Raw genomic sequence first — 20411 nt, 5'->3', positions numbered from 1 at the left:
GGATGTAGTTAGAGCTTTGAAATATTATGTTGAAGCTACTAAGAATTTCCGAAAGACTTCTAGTCTATTTGTTATCTTTTCCGGTTCTAGGAAAGGTCAGAAGGCCTCTGCCATTTCTTTGGCATCTTGGTTGAAATCTTTAATTCATCATGCTTATGTCGAGTCGGGTAGAACTCCGCCTCAAAGGATTACAGCTCATTCTACTAGGTCAGTTTCTACTTCCTGGGCGTTTAGGAATGAAGCTTCGGTTGATCAGATTTGCAAAGCAGCAACTTGGTTTTCTTTGCATACTTTTACTAAATTCTACCATTTTGATGTGTTTTCTTCTTCTGAAGCTGTCTTTGGTAGAAAAGTACTTCAGGCAGCTGTTTCAGTTTGAATCTTCTGCTTATATTTTCAGTTTTTTTCTTTATAAGATTTAAACTTTATTTTTGGGTGTGGATTTTTTTCAGTGGAATTGGCTGTCTTTATTTTATCCCTCCCTCTCTAGTGACTCTTGCGTGGAAGATCCACATCTTGGGTAGTCATTATCCCATACGTCACTAGCTCATGGACTCTTGCTAATTACATGAAAGAAAACATAATTTATGTAAGAACTTACCTGATAAATTCATTTCTTTCATATTAGCAAGAGTCCATGAGGCCCACCCTTTTTTTGTGGTGGTTATGATTTTTTTGTATAAAGCACAATTATTCCAATTCCTTATATTTATGCTTCGCACTTTTTTCTTATCACCCCACTTCTTGGCTATTCGTTAAACTGATTTGTGGGTGTGGTGAGGGGTGTATTTATAGGCATTTTGAGGTTTGGGAAACTTTGCCCCTCCTGGTAGGAATGTATATCCCATACGTCACTAGCTCATGGACTCTTGCTAATATGAAAGAAATGAATTTATCAGGTAAGTTCTTACATAAATTATGTTTTTCTGGTCCTTGTTGTCCCAAGGGATAGAAAATTCACATTTACTAATTAGTGGAAATATATTTTTACTCTGCTCTTCTTAGGGTTACATAATTCAGCCCAGTTGCTCCATTGCACAGATCTCACAGTCATCGGAGCAGTCCTCTTGCTCTCATTACGTTCCTCCCAAGGTGCCTCTGGCAGTTTTTCTGTGCAGTGAGTGTGAGCTGCTTTTGATTTTTAGCAGCTTTTTCTGTCCACAATGTCTAATTTAAAAAAATTAAAAAGGATGTCTGCCTTAAAAATAAAAAATATTCTAAAATGCTAACACAGAGTACTTATTACAATGATCACTTCTATTAAAACTTCACAGTATGAACAACTTAGTTGTGAACTTCATATAGAACAATGAATTACCCCATTACCACGCAGTGAGCAATATATACAAAATGGGATTTCTCTTGTAAGGTGTATCCAGTCCACGGGTTCATCCATTACTTGTGGGATATTCTCCTTCCCAAGAGGAAGCTGCAAGAGGACACCCACAGCAGAGCTGTCTATATAGCTCATCCCCTAACTGCCACCCCAGTCATTCTCTTGCAGCTCTCGACAAGATAGGAAGTATCAAGAGATATGTGGTGACTAAGTGTAGTTTTACCTTCAATCAAAAGTTTGTTATTTTTAAACGGTACAGGCGTCGTACTGTTTTACTCGCAGGCAGAAATTAGAAGAAGAGTTCTGCCTGGAGGTTGATGATCTTAGCGGTTTGTAACTAAGGTCCATTGCTGTTCTCACACATAACTGAAGAGTATGGGACAACTTCAGTTGGGGGAACGGTCTGCAGATTACCTGCTTTGAGGTATGTTCAGTATATTTATTTCTAGAAAGATGAATGAGTTCTAGAAAATGCTGACAGAGCCTTGTGTATTTGAGGTAAGCCTGATGCAGTGATTTAACAGCGACTGGGATCATGCTTACAAAACAGGGTAATACTCTTATTACTTAGTGACAGTTAAACGTTTACATGAATTCAAAAATAGGACGTTTTTTCTCTGAGGGAGATAACTCTTTATTTGGGGCCTAGTTTCCACATGGCTAGTCAGATACTCCTAGGAGTATTTTCTTAAGGCCCCTCTGGCATCCAGTACATGGTGGGAGGGGCCTATTTTAGTGCTCTAAATGCGCAGTTTTAATTCAGACTGAGACATCCAGCTTCCCTAGAGGAGTCCTCTGGCACCTGAGGACCATTATAAGGGGTTTATTTCTGCACAAAATCGTACTTGAGGGCAGGTAGGAGCCTCAGCAGAGCTGTGGCAGGGTGCTTAACTGTCTTGTAACGTTTTTTTTTTTAACGTTTTTAAATCCGGTTTGGGGCCTAAGGGGTTATCATCCATTTGCAAGTGGGTGCAATGTTGCTTTAGTCCCTTACACACACTGTAAAAATTTCAAAGACTTTACTATACTTTTACACTGTTTTGCAGTTTAAGTGTTAGTTTTTTTCTCTTAAAGGCACAGTAACATTTTTGTTTAATTGCTGTTTCACCTTTATTAAAGTGTTTTCCAAGCTTGCTTGTCTCATTACTAGTCTGTTAAACATGTCTGACATAGAGGAAACTCCTTGTTCAATATGTTTAGAAGCCATGGTGGAACCCTCTCTTAGAATGTGTACCAAATGTACTGAAATTTCTATAAACTATAAAGACCATATTATGGCGCTTAAAGATTTATCTCCAGGGGATTCTCTGACTGAAAAAAGGGAGATTATGCCATCTAGCTCTCCCGATGTGTCAGAACCTATAACTCCTGCTCAAGTGACGCCAAGTACATCTAGCGCGTCTAATTCTTTTACCTTACAGGACATGGCGGCAGTTATGAATGCTACCCTCACAGAGGTATTTTCCAAACTGCCAGGGTTACAAGGAAAGCGAGACAGCTCTGGGGCTAGAACTAATACAGAGCTTTCTGATGCTTTAATGCCTGTGTCCGATATACCCTCACAATACTCAGAAGCCGAGGCACGTGAGCTTCTGTCTGTGGGTGACATTTCAGACTCAGGGAAGGCATTGCTTCAGTCTGATTCTGAAATGACAGTGTTTAAATTTAAGCTTGAACACCTCCGCTTATTGCTTAGGGAGGTTTTAGCGACTCTGGATGATTGTGACCCCATTGTGGTTCCAGAGAAATTGTGTAAAATGGACAAATACTTTGCAGTGCCTGTTTACACTGATGTTTTTCCAGTCCCTAAGAGGTTTTCGGAAATTATTACTAAGGAATGGGATAGACCAGGTGTGCCGTTCTCTCCCCCTCCTGCTTTCAAAAAGATGTTTCCCATAGATGCCGCCGTACGGGACTCGTGGCAGACGGTCCCTAAGGTGGAGGGAGCAGTCTCTACCCTAGCTAAGCGTACAACTATCCCCGTCGAGGACAGTTGTGCTTTCCTAGATCCTATGGATAAAAATTGGAGGGTCTCCTTAAGAAAAATTTTATTCATCAAGGTTTTATTCTCCAGCCTCTTGCATGCATAGCCCCAGTTACTGCTGCAGCGGCTTTTTGGTTTGAGTCTCTTGAGGAGGCTCTGCAGGTGGAGACTCCACTAGACGACATTCTAGACAGGATTAAAGCTCTTAAGTTAGCTAATTCCTTTATTTCTGACGCCGTTTTTCATTTAACCAAACTAACGGCTAAGAATTCAGGTTTTGCCATTTTGGCGCGTAGGGCGCTATGGCTTAAGTCCTGGTCAGCAGACGTTACTTCAAAGTCTAAGCTTCTTAACATCCCCTTCAAGGGACAGACCCTATTCGGGCCCGGTCTGAAGGAGATCATTTCTGATATTACTGGAGGAAAAGGTCACGCCCTTCCTCAGGATAGGTCCAATAAGAGGACCAAACAGAATAATTTTCATTCCTTTCGAAACTTCAAGAGTGGCGCAGCCTCAGTTTCCTCTAATGCAAAACAAGAGGGAAATTTCGCCCAGTCCAAACCAGTCTGGAGACCTAACCAGGCTTGGAACAAGGGGAAGCAGGCCAAGAAACCTGCGGCTGCCTCTAAGACAGCATGAAGGAGTAGCCCCCGATCAGGGACCGGATCTAGTAGGGGGCAGACTTTCTCTCTTCGCCCAGGCTTGGGCAAGAGACGTCCAGGATCCCTGGGTGCTAGAGATTGTTCCCCAGGGATGTCTTCTGGAATTCAAAGGTTCATCTCCAAAGGGGAGATTTCATCTCTCACAACTATCTGTAAACCAGATAAAGAGAGGCATTCTTACGTTGAGTTCAAGACCTACTGGTTATGGGAGTGATCCACCCAGTTCCAAGAGAGGAACAGGGGCTGGGTTTTTATTCAAACCTGTTTATAGTTCCCAAAAAAGAGGGAACTTTCAGACCTATCTTGGATCTCAAGATCCTAAACAAATTTCTCAGGGTCCCATCCTTCAAGATGGAGACAATCCGAACCATCCTCCCTATGATCCAGGAGGGTCAATATATGACTACCGTGGACTTAAAGGATACTTATCTCCACATTCCGATTCACAGAGATCATCATCAGTTCCTCAGGTTCGCCTTCCTAGACAGGCATTGCCAGTTTGTTGCTCTTCCCTTCGGGTTAGCCACGGCACCAAGAATCTTTACGAAGGTTCTAGGGTCCCTTCTGGCGGCTCTAAGGCTGCGGGGCATAGCGGTAGCCCCTTACCTAGACGACATTCTGATTCAGGCGTCGACTTTTCAAATCGCCAAGTCCCATACGGACATTGTTCTGGCCTTTCTGAGGTCTCACGAGTGGAAAGTGAACATAGAAAAGAGTTCTCTCTCTCCTCTCACAAGAGTTTCCTTCCTAGGAACTCTGATAGATTCAGTAGAAATGAAAATTTTTCTGACAGAAGTCAGGATATCAAAACTTCTAACTTCTTGCCGTGCTCTTCATTCCACTTCTCGGCCATCAGTGGCTCAGTGTATGGAAATGTTCGGCCTAATGGTAGCGGCAATGGACATAGTTCCGTCTCAGACCACTGCAATTGTCTCCTCTGTTAAATCTGGATCAAGAGACCAGGGATTCTCTTCTCTGGTGGTTATCTCGGGTCCATCTGTCCAGGGGAATGAGTTTTCGCAGGCCAGAGTGGACTATAGTGACGACAGATGCCAGCCTTCTGGGCTGGGGCGCAGTCTGGAACTCCCTGAAGGCTTAGGGTTCGTGGACTCAGGAGGAAGCCCTCCTTCCGATAAACATTCTGGAACTAAGAGCGATATTCAATGCTCTTCAGGCTTGGCCTCAACTAGCTGCGGCCAAGTTCATCAGATTTCAGTCGGACAATATCACGACTGTAGCCTATATCAACCATCAGGGGGGAACAAGGAGTCCCCTGGCAATGATGGAGGTTTCCAAGATAATTCTATGGGCAGAGGTTCACTCTTGCCATCTCTCAGCTATCCATATCCCAGGAGTAGAGAACTGGGAGGCGGACTTTCTAAGTCGGCAGACTTTTCATCCGGGGGAGTGGGAGCTCCATCCGGAGGTATTTGCCCAGCTGATTCAACTTTGGGGCAAACCAGAACTGGATGTGATGGCGTCTCGTCAGAACGCCAAGCTTCCTTGTTACGGGTCCAGGTCAAGGGATCCCCAGGCAGCGCTGATAGATGCTCTAGCAGTGCCCTGGTCCTTCAACCTGGCTTATGTGTTTCCACCATTTCCTCTCCTCCCTCGTCTGATCGCCAAGATCAAGCAGGAGAGAGCTTCGGTGGTTTTGATAGCGCCTGCGTGGCCACGCAGGACTTGGTATGCGGATCTGGTGGACATGTCATCCTCTCCACCATGGACTCTGCCGCTAAGGCAGGACCTTCTACTCCAAGGTCTGACTGCTTGGAGATTGAACGCTTGATTTTATCAAAACGTGGTTTCTCCGAGTCGGTCATTGATACCTTGATTCAGGCTCGAAAGCCTGTCACCAGGAAAATCTATTATAAGATATGGTGTAAATATCTTCATTGGTGTGAATCCAAGGGTTACTCGTGGAGTAAGGTCAGGATTCCTAGGATACTATCTTTTCTCCAAAAAGGATTGGAAAAGGGATTATCGGCTAGTTCCTTAAAGGGACAGATTTCTGCTCTGTCTATTCTTTTGCACGAGCGCCTGGCTGATGTTCCAGACGTTCAGGCGTTTTGTCAGGCTTTGGTTAGAATCAGGCCTGTGATTAAACCTGTTGCTCCGCCATGGAGTTTAAATTTAGTTCTTAAAGTTCTTCAAGGGGTTCCGTTTGAACCCTTGCATTCCATAGATATCAAGCTTTTATCTTGGAAAGTTCTGTTTTTAGTAGCTATCTCTTCGGCTCGAAGAGTTTCAGAGTTATCTGCCTTGCAGTGTGATTCCCCTTATCTGATCGTCCATGCAGATAAGGTAGTTTTGCGTACCAAACCTGGGTTTCTTCCTAAGGTAGTATCTAATAGGAATATCAATCAGGAAATTGTTGTTCCGTCACTGTGTCCTAATCCTTCTTCAAAAAAGGAACGTCTGTTACACAATCTTGACATGGTTCGTGCTTTAAAGTTTTATTTGCAAGCTACTAAGGATTTTCGTCAAACATCTGCATTGTTTGTCGTCTTCTCTGGAAAGAGGAGAGGCCAAAAGGCTTTCGGCAACTTCTCTTTCTTTTTGGCTGAGAAGCATAATCCGTTTAGCTTATGAGACTGCTGGCCAGCAGCCTCCTCAAAGAATTACAGCTCATTCTACTAGAGCGGTAGCTTTCACATGGGCTTTTAAACATGAGGCCTCTGTTGAATAGATTTGTAAGGCGGCGACTTGGTTTTCGCTTCATACTTTTTCTAAATTCTACAAATTTGATACTTTTGCTTCCTCTGAGGCTATTTTTGGGAGAAAGGTCTTGCAGGCAGTGGTGCCTTCCGTTTAAGTGCCTGCCTTGTCCCTCCCTTCATCCGTGTCCTAAAGCTTTGGTATTGGTGTCCCACAAGTAATGGATGAACCCGTGGACTGGATACACCTTACAAGAGAAAACAAAATTCATGCTTACCTGATAAATTTCTTTCTCTTGTGGTGTATCCAGTCCACGGCCCGCCCTGTCACTTTAATGCAGGTGTTTTTTATTTTTAAACTACAGTCACCACTGCACCCTATAGTTTCTCCTTTTTCTTGCTTGTCTTCGGTCGAATGACTGGGGGTGGCAGTTAGGGGAGGAGCTATATAGACAGCTCTGCTGTGGGTGTCCTCTTGCAGCCTCCTGTTGGGAAGGAGAATATCTCACAAGTAATGGATGAACCCGTGGACTGGATACACCACAAGAGAAAGAAATTTATCAGGTAAGCATAAATTTTGTTATCCTATATTCCCTAGTCTGATATGACATCTCCTTCATGTAGGTTCCCGTGTTGTGGGAAAACCTATCCATGTGATGTTTGTCACAACACAGCTGAGAATCATGAAATGGAGTTGGCAACAAGAATGATCTGTGGCTTTTGTTCTAAGGAGCAGGTGAGGCTGTACTGTCATTTTGAAAGGGGAATTATTCCTGTATGCAGCTTATATCTAGACTTTAGTAAGATCTATGCAATATATGTACAATACACATGAATGTATTCTAACAAGAAAGGAAAATTAAATATTATTTGATAGATGCAAGAGTGTTGCAGTTGTGTTACTTATATGAGAATGTACCTAAAGAAAACATCATAAAATTGGGTGAAGGTCCAGTTCCTTTAGTAGGTTTCACAAATACAGGGACATTACAGTGGGTATTGAAAAAAAATCACCCCACTTGAAAATAATCACATATTGTTGCTTTGCAGCCTGAAATAAAGACAGACACAGTTTTTGTTTATCCAGTTGTATTTACTCAGTGCTACTTATAACATCCAAGTGAAAGATATAACACCAACATGTCAGACAAAAATACAGACAATTCAAAAACAGAATCACTGAGTTGGAAAAAGGATCACCCCCTTGTGTCAGTATTTTTTTAAACCACCGTTCTTTCTTATGACACGATGAGTCCACGGATCATCATAATTACTGTTGGGAATATCACTCCTGCTCAGCAGGAGGTGGCAAAGAGCACCACAGCAGAGCTGTTAAATATCTTCTCCCTTCCCTCCCACCCCAGTCATTCTCTTTGCCTACGTTAAGAGCAAGGAGGTGGTAAATTAGGTGTTAGAAAGATTCTTCAATCAATAGTTTATTATTTTTAAAAGTAGATTGTACTTCAGGACGCAACATTTGAGTGAGGTGGTTTTACTGATATTGGCACATGGGTTAAGCAGCTGTCTAGAGAGCTAAAGCTGGTCAGTCTGTTAATCATTCTCCCGGTAGTGTAACTTCACAGATTGTACAGTAAAATGGCGACCTGGAGATTACTATTGAAACGCCCACGATGGGCGGAGCTATGTGTGGCGCCAATTTGAGTTGCGCACCACTTTTCTAGCACTTCCGATTTTCAAGGTTTTTAAGTCAGGGTGTTTGTACATAGAACTGGACAGCGCTACAGCCGAGTCTGGATTTTTAACCAGAAGGGCTGGCAGGCACCTCATCAAGGTTATGCTGAGGTGTAGAGGGGTTTTTGCAGTATTTGTGTACCTATTTAGCCATTTCTGCACACATAAATAAAAAAGGTACGTTTTAAAATTTAAAGAAACGGTAACGTTTTTTCTGTGTTCATTTTTATTAAAAAAAATTAAGACTTTTATTTGACTAATCATCCATATGTGAGTCAGAATGGACAAGAGGCCCTGCTAAGTGTCACTTTATGTTTTTTTATACAAATGTGGAAACAATAATCCCTTTTTTTGTTCCTTATGTATGTGAGAGAACTTTAATTATAGGGGAAAAAAAAAAAAATTTCTGAACCAACTCTCGCTAAGGCGGATGCTGTTCAGGAGACTATCGACAATGCTCAATATATGCCGCAAATTTCTCTTCAAAGTGTCCAAAAATTTTATAGCCCACACATGCAGTGCCCTGCACTTCCTCTCAAACTCCACCTGGAGTTACTTTGCAAGACATCGCTTTTCTAAAAGTCATCGGCGGTATCTGATGCATTGTCTGCTTTTCCCATGCTGCAGGGAAAGCGCTTGAGGAAATGTATTTAATCAGTGAATAACGTTGCTGATACAGTAGTAGCTATTCCAAATGTTTCTTCCCTGAAGCCTGAAGAGGAAGATACTTCGGTAGTATATAAGGGGGATATCTCAGATTCAGTCTGTGTAATACCTTTGTCTGATACTGAAGTTGTTTCTTTCAGGTTTAAGCTTGAACACCTCCATTTGTTACTTAAGGAGGTTTTTGCTACCCTGGACGACTCCGACATTACCGGCGTAGTCAATCCTAATAAGTCCAGTAAACTATACAAAGATTTTGACGTGCCCTCCATGGTAGATGTAATTAATGTACCAGATATGGCTACGGAGATCCGAGGTACGGGTCTGATTGCGAAAGGAATGGGAGAAACTGGGTATCCCCTTTTCTCCATTCCTTATTTTGAGAAAGAAAAAAAAGATGTTGCCTATAGCAGACTCTATCAAGGAGTCTTGGCAATGGTACCCAGGGAATGTATGTACTTCTGGGTTTACAACAACCTTTGGTTTGTATTGCTACTGTCACCAGTGCTGCGGCATACTTGTTTAATGCGTTTTCTGATTCTATCCGGACAGATACTCCTCTTGAGGAAATCCTGGATAGGATAAAGGCACGTAAGTTAGCCAATTCCTTTATTACAGATGCTTCCCTTCGGATATTAAGCTGGGAGCTAAGATTTCAGGTTTTGCCATATTGGCCCGCAGAGTGTTATGGTTAAAATATTGGTCTGCGGATGTCTCATCTAAGTTTAAACTTTTGGCGATTCCTTACAAGGAGAAGACCTTGTTTGGACCTGGTTTGATGGAGGTAAGGGACATTCCCTCTCTCAGGATAAGAGAAATAAACAAAAAAGGACGTCAGAGTATTTTTGATTCTTTCAAAATTTCAAGGGCAATCCATCTACTCCTTCCAAGCACGAGCAGTCTAAGCCTTCCTGAAGACCCAGTCAGTCTTGGAATAGGGGAAAGCAATCCAAGGAGCCTGCTGGGGAATCAAAGACAGCATGAAGGGCCTGCCCTCAATCCGGGAGGACAGTGTGTCCCAGAGATACAAACTAGAGTTCAAAATTTTTTCTCCCAGGAGCAGGTTTCTGCTTTCAAGATTATCTGCAGAAAAAAAGAGGCGTTCTTACACTATGTATGGAACCTCTCCAACCTGGGAGTCATAGTTCCTGTTCTATTGCAGGAACGAAGTCTGGGACTCTATTCCATCTGTTCGTGGTTCCCAAGAAGGAGGGAACCTTCAGACCAATTTTAGATCTCAAGAGTCTAAACAAGTTTCTCAGAGTGCCGTCCTTTAATCCAAGAGGGTCAGTTTATGACCACTGTGAATTTAAAGGACGCTTCCTTGCATGTACCCATCCACAAGGACCATCTCAAGTTCTAAGGTGTGCGTTTCTAAAAAAACACTTTCAGTTCGTGGTTCTTTTATTTGGCCTTGCCACAGCTCCCAGAATTTTCTCAAGGGTTCTAGGATCCCTGCTGGGGGTACTCCGATTGTGGGGCATTGCAGTGGCACCTTATCTGAACAAATTTCTGGTTCAGGCGCCTTTCTTTCAATAAGCAAGATCACTCACGGAAATGGGGTTATCTTTCCTGCGGTCTCACGCATGGAAGGAATATTTGGAATATTTTTTTTTGGAGAACTTTATTTCTTTCCTCATCAATGAAGTCTGACAGTAGTCAGGAAATCAAAGATTTTCAATTCTTGCCTAGCACTTCAGTCCTCTCTTCGGCCATCAGTGGCCCTGTGCATAGAGGTAATTGGGCTGATGGTAGCGGCATTGGACATCATCACGTTTGCCCGGTTCCACCTCAGAACTCGGCAGTTAAAACATACTCAAGTAGTGGAAGAGAGTATGCAGATTTGTCTCCGCGGTTACAGCTGGAGCAGGAGACAAGGGGATTTTCTACTTTGGTGGTTGTCTCAGGATCTTCTCTCCCAGGGCACCTGCTTTCGCTGTTCCTCCTTGGTGATTGTGACAACAGAGACCAACCTTTTGGACTGGGGAGCAATAGACTTGGAGTCTGTTCTACCCATAAACAATCTGGAATTGAGAGCAATCTTCAATCCCCTTCTGGCCTGGCCTCAGTTAGCTTTGGCCTGGTTCATCAGATTCCAGTCGGACAATATAACCTCAATGGCTTACATCAACGTCAGGGAGGAACTCAGAGTTCTTTGGCCGTGATAGAGGTAGCCAAGATCATTCAGTGGGCTGAGACCCACAGTTGCTGTCTGTCGGCGATCCACATTCCAGAAGTTGACATCTGGGAGGCGGACTTCTTCAGCAGGCAGACCTTTTTCCCGGGGAGTGGGAACTCCATCCGGTAGTGTTTTTCCAGCCTGATTCTCAAAGGGGGTCAATTGGAATAGGATCTCATAGCTTCTCGTCAGAATGCCAAGCTTCCGAGGTACGGGTCGAGGTCAAGGAACCCTCACGCTGTACTAATTGACGCTCTGGCGGTACCTTGGATTTTCAGTTTCACATCCTATTTCCTCCATTTGCTTCTCTTCCTCGAGTTATGGCTCAAATTAAGCAGGAGAGGATGTCGGTGGTCCTCTTTACACCGGCGTGGCCTCGCAGGAATTAGGATACAGTCCTGCTGGACATGTTACCTCTTCCACCTTGGAGACTTCCGTTGAGGAAGGACCTTCTATTTCAAGGATCCTTCTCTCTTCCAAGTCTAGTTTCTCTGAAGCTGACTACTTGTAGATGAACGCTTTATTTTATCCAAGCGTGGATTTTCGGAATCAGTCATTGAGACCATGATTCAGGCTTGTAATGGTGTGACTAGGAATGTTTACCATAAGATATGGCGTAAATATTTATACTGGTGTGAATCCATAGGCTACTCTTCAAGTATAGTTCGGATTCCTAGACTTAAGTCCCTTCTCCAAGAAGGTTTGGAGAAGGGATTATCGGCAAGTTACCCTAAAGGGGTCAAATAGCTGCCTTGTCTGTTGTGTTACTTAAACGTCTGGTGGATGCCCAGACGTACAATTGTTTGGTCAGGCCTTGGTCAGGATCAGGCTTGTTTTCAACTCAGTTACTTCTCCTTGGAGTCTTAGTTTAGTTCTTAAGGTCCTTCAAGGGGCTCAGTTTGAGCTGTTGTATTCCTTAGATTTCAAGTTGTTATCTTGGAAAGTTTTGTTTCTTGTTGCTATTTCCTCTGCTCGTGGAGTCAGAGCTCTCGGCATTACAGTATGAGCCTCCTTACCTTATTTTTCATCGGATAAGGTGGGTTTTTACCTATAAAATTAGGGTTTCTCCCTAAAGTAGTTTTGGAACGGAACTTTAATTAAGAGATTGTGGTTCTTTCCTGGTGTCCTAATCCTTCTTTGCAGGACGTGGTACGTGCATTAGGATTCTTTGTACAGACGACTAAGGATTTTCAACAGTTTTCTGTTTAACGTTAAAGACAGTAGGCTAAGGCTACTTCTTTACCTTGTGGGCATTCACAATGAAGCCTTTTATGGAACAGATTTGCAAGTTTGCAACCTGGTCCTCTATTCTCTCTTTTGCAAACCTCTATAAATTTGACTCTTTTGCCTCGGCTGAGGTCTTTTTGGGAGAAAAAGGTTTTTTCAAGCAGTGGTGCCTTCCGTTTAGGTTTCCTGTCTTGGCCCTCCCTTTATCATCTGTGTACTCTAGCTTGGGTATTGATTCCCAACAGTAATTATGATGATCCATGGACTCATCGTGTCATAAGAAAAAAAACTAAATTTATGCTTACCTGATAAATTTCTTTCTTTCGTGACACGATGAGTCCATGGCCCGCCCTGTTATTTAGACAGGTTGTTAGTATGTTATAAACTTCAGACACCTCAGCACCTTGTTTCTTCCTTTCTCTCCTTTCGGTAGAATGACTGGGGTGGGAGGGAAGGGAGGAGATATTTAACCGCTCTGCTGTGGTGCTCTTTGCCGCCTCCTGCTGGGCAGGAGTGATATTCCCAACAGTAATAATAATGATCCGTGGACTCATTGTTTCAATAAAGAAATAAATTTATCAGGTAAGCATAAATTTTGTTTTTGCTTTAATTACAGCCTTTAGTCTCTACTAACTTTGCACATCTAGACTGTGCAATATTTGCCCTCTCTTCTTTGCAGAACTGCTCCAGTTTGATGGTGATTCTTTTCAATACCCACTGTATTTCTGCTGTCCTTATACTCCACTTATATTGCATTATATATTGCTTTAAATATGTTTCTCACAGCTAAGCAATGAATAACCCCGTCGCCTCTTCTACTATACTTTGTTATGTTCATACTCCTCACCTTTTTGTTTCTGTCTTCCACTGTTAGGTTGCTAGAGTTGCCTGAACCAGGCAGTGTTAGTTACCCTCTACCCTGTACACTGCTGCTGGTTCTTTTCTCACTCATTCTCACTCTCCCTTGATGTGATTATGTGACAGCCCACAGCTTGTTCCACTTGAAGAGATAAATTATGGAAGGAGCAGTTGGGCATGGAAGTGAAAAGTAGAGCAGTATACTGCCTTATATGATCATGTGATCTCAGAAAATGTCACTCCCACCTCCCTGTTTCTAATCCACTGCATTATGGGAAAAATAATGGCAAATGTATTATTATTATTTTATTAGAGAGAAAAGGGAATCATGATATTAGTGTAGATGTTGTTCCCTCCAGACTTTTGTTCTTCAATTCTTCTTCTATTGTTCTTCTATTTTCCACAGCCCTATGGCAATGGCAAGCCTTGCATATACTGTGCAAACATGATGGGCAGAGGAAGCCATGCCATTCACTGGGAGGGTGGCAAAGGATGTAGAAACAAAGTGAAGATGAGCAGGTATATTCCCAAAACCAGACCCTTTACTCACCATGTAGAACAGATATTGCTGTCTACTGCATATATCCACTTACTAGAACATGTAATTCTCTTCACTGCCATTATCATGCAATACCTTTTAGTAGACAATGGTACTAAATAATACTAAACTATAAACGTATATTACAAGTGCACTTGTACCATATGGTTATAAAAATAAAAATAAAAAAAATAAGCCGTTATGGCTAAATAAAAATGTGTTAAAAGAAATGAGGAAAAAACGTAGGGCATTTAAATTATTAAAAGAAAATAGTACAGACTCAGCATACAATATTTATAAGGAATGTAACAAAGCATGCAAAAAAGCAATCAAATTAGCCAAAATTGAAAATGAAAAATTAATTGCCAAGGATTCTAAGTCTAACCCTAAAAGGTTCTTTAAGTACATAAATAGCAAAAAATCTAAGAAGGATAATATAGGTACATTAAAATGTGTGGAGGGTAGCATGATAAATAATGACAGGGAAAAGGCTGAGGTACTAAACCAGTTTTTTTCTTCAGTATACACAAGAGAGGAACCATTGAATGATACTTTGGAACAGAATAGAACATGCCAGTCCATACCACTAACTGGGTTTTGTTTAGAGGATATCAGGAAAAAACTAAAAAATATTAAGGTAAATAAAACTCCAGGCCCAGATGGAATACACCCAAGGGTGTTAAGTGAACTTAGCACTGTTATAGACAAACCTTTACTCTTAATTTTTCAAGACTCATTATCCTCAGGCATGGTACCCCAGGATTGGCGTAAAGCTGATGTGGTGCCACTCTTCAAAAAGGGAAGCAGGGATGATCCAGGAAGCTATAGACCAGTTAGTCTGACATCAATAGTGGGGAAGATATTTGAAGGGATTATAAGGGATTATATTGATGAGCATATTCGTGTAAACAAGATTATGAGTTCTAATCAGCATGGCTTTAGGAGAAATAGATCATGTCAAACTAATCTAATTAGATTCTACGAGGAAGTAAGTAAAAATATAGATAAAGGGGAATCAGTTGATGTGATATACTTAGATTTTGCAAAGGCATTTGATACAGTGCCTCATGAGAGATTAATGCACAAAATTAAGGGACTGGGAATAGCTGAAAATGTTAGCTCATGGATAAATAACTGGATAAAAGATAGGGAGCAACGAGTAGCAGTAAATGGATCATACTCAGATTGGACAAAGGTAATCAGTGGCGTCCCCCAGGGATCAGTACTGGGCCCTGTTCTTTTTAATATTTTTATAAATGACTTGGAGCAAGGATTAAATAGCGACATCTCTATTTTTGCAGATGATACTAAGTTAAGTAAGGTCATTAGGTCAGAGCAGGATGAACTCTCTTTGCAAAGGGATTTGCTAAAATTAGAACTATGGGCAAGTGAATGGAAAATGAGATTTAATACGGAAAAATGTAAGGTTCTACATTTTGGAAGTAAAAATAAGCAGGCTATGTATTTTTTAAATGGGACAAGACTTAGCCAAACACAGGAGGAAAGGGATTTGGGAGTAGTAATAGATAACAAGCTAAAGATGAGTGCACAATGCAGAGCAGCGGCTTCAAAGGCTAATAAGATACTAGCATGTATTAAAAGAGGCATTGATTCAAGGGAGGAAAGTATAATTCTGTCATTATATAAAGCCCTGGTAAGACCTCACCTTGAGTTTGGAGTGCAGTTCTGGGGACCGATTGCTAAAAAAGATATTGCAGAACTAGAAAAAGTTCAGAGAAGGGCCACAAAGCTAATAAGGGGATTGGAGAAATTAACCTATGAGGAGAGGCTAGCCAAACTGGGTCTGTTCTCTTTAGAAAAAAGGCGCTTGAGAGGTGACATGATTACTTTATATAAATATATTCAAGGCCCATATACAGAGATGGCAGAAGCTCTTTTTATTCCAAGAAAATTGGTTCTGACAAGAGGTCATAATTTAAGGTTGGAGGAAAGGAGATTTAATCTCCAGCAACGGAAACGTTTTTTCACTGTAAGAGCAATAAAATTGTGGAACTCATTAGCAAAGGAGGTAGTGAATGCCAATACCATAGATACATTTAAAAATAGTCTGGATAATTTTCTGTATATAAACAAAATTCATGGATATGATTGCTAGTATTAAATGGGTCACATTTTAATGGGGTTATTTAAGCTTAACTGGAGCTTTTTGTAAGTATTTTAGATTTGTATAGGTTGAACTCGATGGACTTCAGTCTTTTTTCAACCTTATCTACTATGTTACTATGTTACTATGTTACTTAAAAAGCAGTTGCTGCTTATAACAGTCTTTATCCTACTTTCAGACTCTTAAAACCCTGTTCTCTCTTTCTCACAGGAAAGATAAGCAGAAATATGCAAACAGCTCAAAAACGTTGTCAAGGAAGAGTATCAGCAAGAAGTGATCCACAACAAAATCCTAACACACTTGACTTGAGGTATGAGGGGAAAAAAGGAAAAATAAGCTTTTTTATTGTTTTTGCATGCCCAAATCACTGGTGCCAGTGTGCCAAGGAGAACGCCAGCATACAGAATGTAATGATGCAGGCAGTTATCAGCTAGATAGTTTGAGGAGTGAGAAGGAATGCTAAATGCTGGTTTTCTTTTTATGCTAAATACTGGTTTTCTTTTTATATTTAATCAAAGGGACAGTAAACACCAATTTCTTTCTAATGACACGGTGAGTCTACGGATCATCATCAATTACTGTTGGGAATATCACTCCTGGCCAGCAGGAGGAGGCAAAGAGCACCACAGCAAAGCTGTTAAGTATCACTTCCCTTCCCACAACCCCCAGTCATTCTCTTTGCCTTGGTGCATGGAGGAAGTAAAGTTTTGGTGTCTGAAGAAGATTGGATTTATTTTGCTTCAATCAAGATTTTATTATTTTAAAGCCTGAGTAGGTTTACTCTGATCCTTCCTTTAAGATTGGGTCTAGCCGTACTCCACTTTAGTCTCTTCAGTAGGGCAGTGGTGGCTTTAAAGCAGTTAGGAACGTGTAAGGTGGGCCTTTCCTAACATATTTGCTGCCCATGGTATGGAAAGCCAGAGCAGGTTTACTCTGTTTCTTTCTTTTTTCTACAGGTCTCTGTGAGGAGCGGCATCATCTCATACCTAGTAAGCTGTCCTCCTGCCGGACGGCCAGACTGCAGGTAAGTGCTTTGTCTTCTATGTATGGGGACTTGCACTGTTGAGTCAAACTGCAATGTTATTTGGGACAGGTATATCCTTGGGAAGGATATCTTAGGCAGAAAGCAGACACTTTCTGGTGACAGGGAGACTAGGGGTTAGTACTTTTCTATATATAGTATTCCCTAACTATTTGGCTCGTTTTAAGGCTTGTGCATATTTTTCGAAGGGTTAATTATTTACTCTAATTAATTATAACGTTTGAACTGCTTTTTACTAGAAAATGAGTAATGGCAGAGAGGCAAAATATTTATACTGTGAGGATTTTTGGCATACACAAGAGGTTGTTATCGGAGTGCGCTCTTCTATCTACTAGCCTGTTGCTAGTATCTTAAGCGGGTGGAGTGTATTTGTGCAGCGCCATTTTCGGGTACTAAGGCCTTTTTCTATTTGCTTCGGCTGACAGAATGAAACGCGATGCTAGCTTCTAGCTACGCACTTTATTTCTGTGCCGACTCTGTGTTCCCGCATTTATTTATTTTTTTCTATTTCTGCTGCAAAGTTCAGGAGAGAAGCACCATTTTCGGCTCTCTGAGCCGGTTTTGTGTACACGCCCCCTTTTCTCAGTATTATCAGAGTGATACTTTTATTAGTTTGTCTCTGTATGTTCAAAGACATTGAACTCTCATGTTTGGCTTTTTAGCTTAAAAGCACAAGAGGAGAGCTTGAAAAATAACTTAACTTGCTTACTGTGTGGCTGCCTTGTTGTATAACATGGATGGCAATATCGTTTCCTGGAATATTACAGTTCAACCCTATTAAGCTAGTATTTATAATGCATATGATAAAATTCAGCCTTATAAATAAAGCTTTTGCCACTGTTATTTTTCATTGCCTTATTTCAAGTATATTTAATGCATATGATAAGCAATTCAGCCTTATAAATAAAGCTTTTGCTACTGTTATTTTTCCTACATTGGTGTGTCCGGTCCACGGCTTCATCCTTACTTGTGGGAATATTCTCTTCCCTAACAGGAAATGGCAAAGAGGCACACAGCAAAAGCTGTCCATATAGCCCCTCCTCTGGCTCCGCCCCCCAGTCATTCTCTTTGCCGCTCTGAACAAGTAGCATCTCCACGGGGATGGTAAAGAGTTTGTGGTGATTCTGATAGCTCCTGCGTGGCCACGCAGGACTTGGTATGCAGACCTGGTGAATATGTCATCGGCTCCACCATGGAAGCTACCTTTGAGACAGGATCTTCTAGTACAAGGTCCATTCGAACATCCAAATCTAGTCTCTCTGCAACTGACTGCTTGGAAATTGAACGCTTGATTCTATCTAAGCGTGGGTTTTCAGATTTGGTTATAGATACTCTGGTTCAAGCCAGGAAACCGGTGACTAGGAAAATTTACCATAAGATATGGTTAAAGTATATCCGTTGGTGCGATTCCAAAGGATTTTCTTGGAGTAAAATCAAAATTCCTAGAATACTTTCCTTTCTCCAAGAGGGTTTGGATAAAGGTTTGTCAGCCAGCTCTTTAAAGGGACAAACGACTGGCAGCCGTGCCAGATGTACAGGTGTTTGTACAGGCGTTAGTCAGAATCAAGCCTGTCTACAGACCTATGACTCCTCCATGGAGTCTAAACTTAGTTCTTTCAGTTCTTCAAGGGGTTCCGTTTGAACCCTTACATTCCATAGATATTAAGTTACTATCTTGGAAAGTTCTGTTTTTGGTTGCTATTTCTTCTGCTAGAAGAGTTTCAGAATTGTCTGCTTTGCAGTGTACTTCACCCTATCTGGTGTTCCATTCAGATAAGGTAGTTTTACGTACCAAGCCTGGTTTTCTTCCAAAAGTAGTTTCCAGCAGGAATATTAACCAGGAAATAGTTGTTCCTTCCCTGTGTCCGAATCCAGTTTCAAGGAAGGAACGTTTGTTACACAACCTAGATGTGGTCCGTGCTTTAAAATTCTATTTAGAGGCAACTAAGGATTTCAGACAGACTTCATCCTTGTTTGTCGTTTTTTCTGGTAAGAGGAGAGGGCAGAAAGCTACTGCTACCTCTCTTTCCTTTTGGCTGAAAAGCATCATCCGATTGGCTTATGAGACTGCCGGACGGCAGCCTCCTGAACGAATTACAGCTCACTCTACTAGGGCTGTGGCTTCTACATGGGCCTTCAAGAATGAGGCTTCTGTTGATCAGATCTGTAAGGCAGCGACTTGGTCTTCACTGCACACTTTTACCAAATTTTACAAATTCGATACTTTTGCTTCTTCGGAGGCTGTTTTTGGGAGAAAGGTTTTGCAAGCCGTGGTGCCTTCCGTTTAGGTTGCCTGACTTGTTCCCTCCCTTCATCCGTGTCCTAAAGCTTTGGTATTGGTTCCCACAAGTAAGGATGAAGCCGTGGACCGGACACACCAATGTAGGAGAAAACAGAATTTATATCTTACCTGATAAATTCCTTTCTCCTACGGTGTGTCCGGTCCACGGCCCGCCCTGGCTTTTTTGTCAGGCTTCAAATTTTTTATTTCTATACACTACAGTCACCACGGCACCCTATGGTTTCTCCTTTTTCTCCTAACCGTCGGTCGAATGACTGGGGGGCGGAGCCAGAGGAGGGGCTATATGGACAGCTTTTGCTGTGTGCCTCTTTGCCATTTCCTGTTAGGGAAGAGAATATTCCCACAAGTAAGGATGAAGCCGTGGACCGGACACACCGTAGGAGAAAGGAATTTATCAGGTAAGATATAAATTCTGTTTTTTCATGCTTTCTAATACAGTGTGCTTTGCTTGCCTTATGGTGTTTAGAAACATTCATTTCTCAATGTCCCTTTAAATCCTAAGTTAAGGTTTAAATAACCTATATTTTTCAGGTTTTCTTTCCTAAGATATGGTGAGTCCACAGAATCATCAATTACTAGTGGGAATATCACTCCTGGCCAGCAGGAGGAGGCAAAGAGCACTACAGCAAAGCTGCTATATATGTCACTTCCCTTACGCATAATCCCCAGTCATTCTCTTTGCCTGCGGTTTTGGTGTCTGATCTACAATCAAGATTTTTTTATTTTAATCTTTCTAAAGGGTCTAGCCTTAGCCCATGTCAGTCTCTTCAGTAGGGCAGTGGTGGCTTTTGAGCAATTGGGAACTTATGGGGTTCAATTCTCACTGTGTTTTCCGAAAACATTTTGCTGCCTTATTTAGATAGTCTGAGTAAGTTTACTCAGTCTTTCTGTATTTCCACAGGTCCATGTGAGGGGTGGCATCCTCTCAAACCAGGTGAGCTGCCCTACTGCCGGAAACATAAATGTTAAGGTAAGTGGCAGTTTTATTTTTTTATGTAAGCAGGAAAAAATGCCCACAAACCCCAGTCATTCATTTTGCCTGTAAATAGTTGCAAGGAGGTGGTAAAGTATGCTTCCTTAAAGGTCATCAAGTTGGGAGCAAAGATTTCTGGCTTTGCTGTACTGGCACGCAGAGCCTTATGGTTG

The 20411-nt window shown here is 41.8% G+C and overlaps 1 protein-coding gene across 1 annotated transcript in view; it reads left to right on the top strand.

The window, feature by feature from the left end:
• Positions 1–20411, top strand: part of LOC128663103 (uncharacterized) — a 180309-nt gene that overhangs the window by 114842 nt on the left and 45056 nt on the right. The window contains exons 10-12 of the mRNA XM_053717262.1: positions 7264–7375; positions 13665–13777; positions 16132–16231. Of these exons, the coding sequence (XP_053573237.1) occupies positions 7264–7375; positions 13665–13777; positions 16132–16198 (292 nt within the window). The 3' untranslated portion in view covers positions 16199–16231. The remainder of the gene's footprint in view (positions 1–7263; positions 7376–13664; positions 13778–16131; positions 16232–20411) is intronic.

This window comes from Bombina bombina, chromosome 6 (assembly GCF_027579735.1).
Source record: "Bombina bombina isolate aBomBom1 chromosome 6, aBomBom1.pri, whole genome shotgun sequence".
Taxonomy (NCBI): domain Eukaryota; kingdom Metazoa; phylum Chordata; class Amphibia; order Anura; family Bombinatoridae; genus Bombina; species Bombina bombina.
Note: the sequence above shows the minus strand (reverse complement) of the source record. Positions and strands in the feature narration are given on the sequence as shown.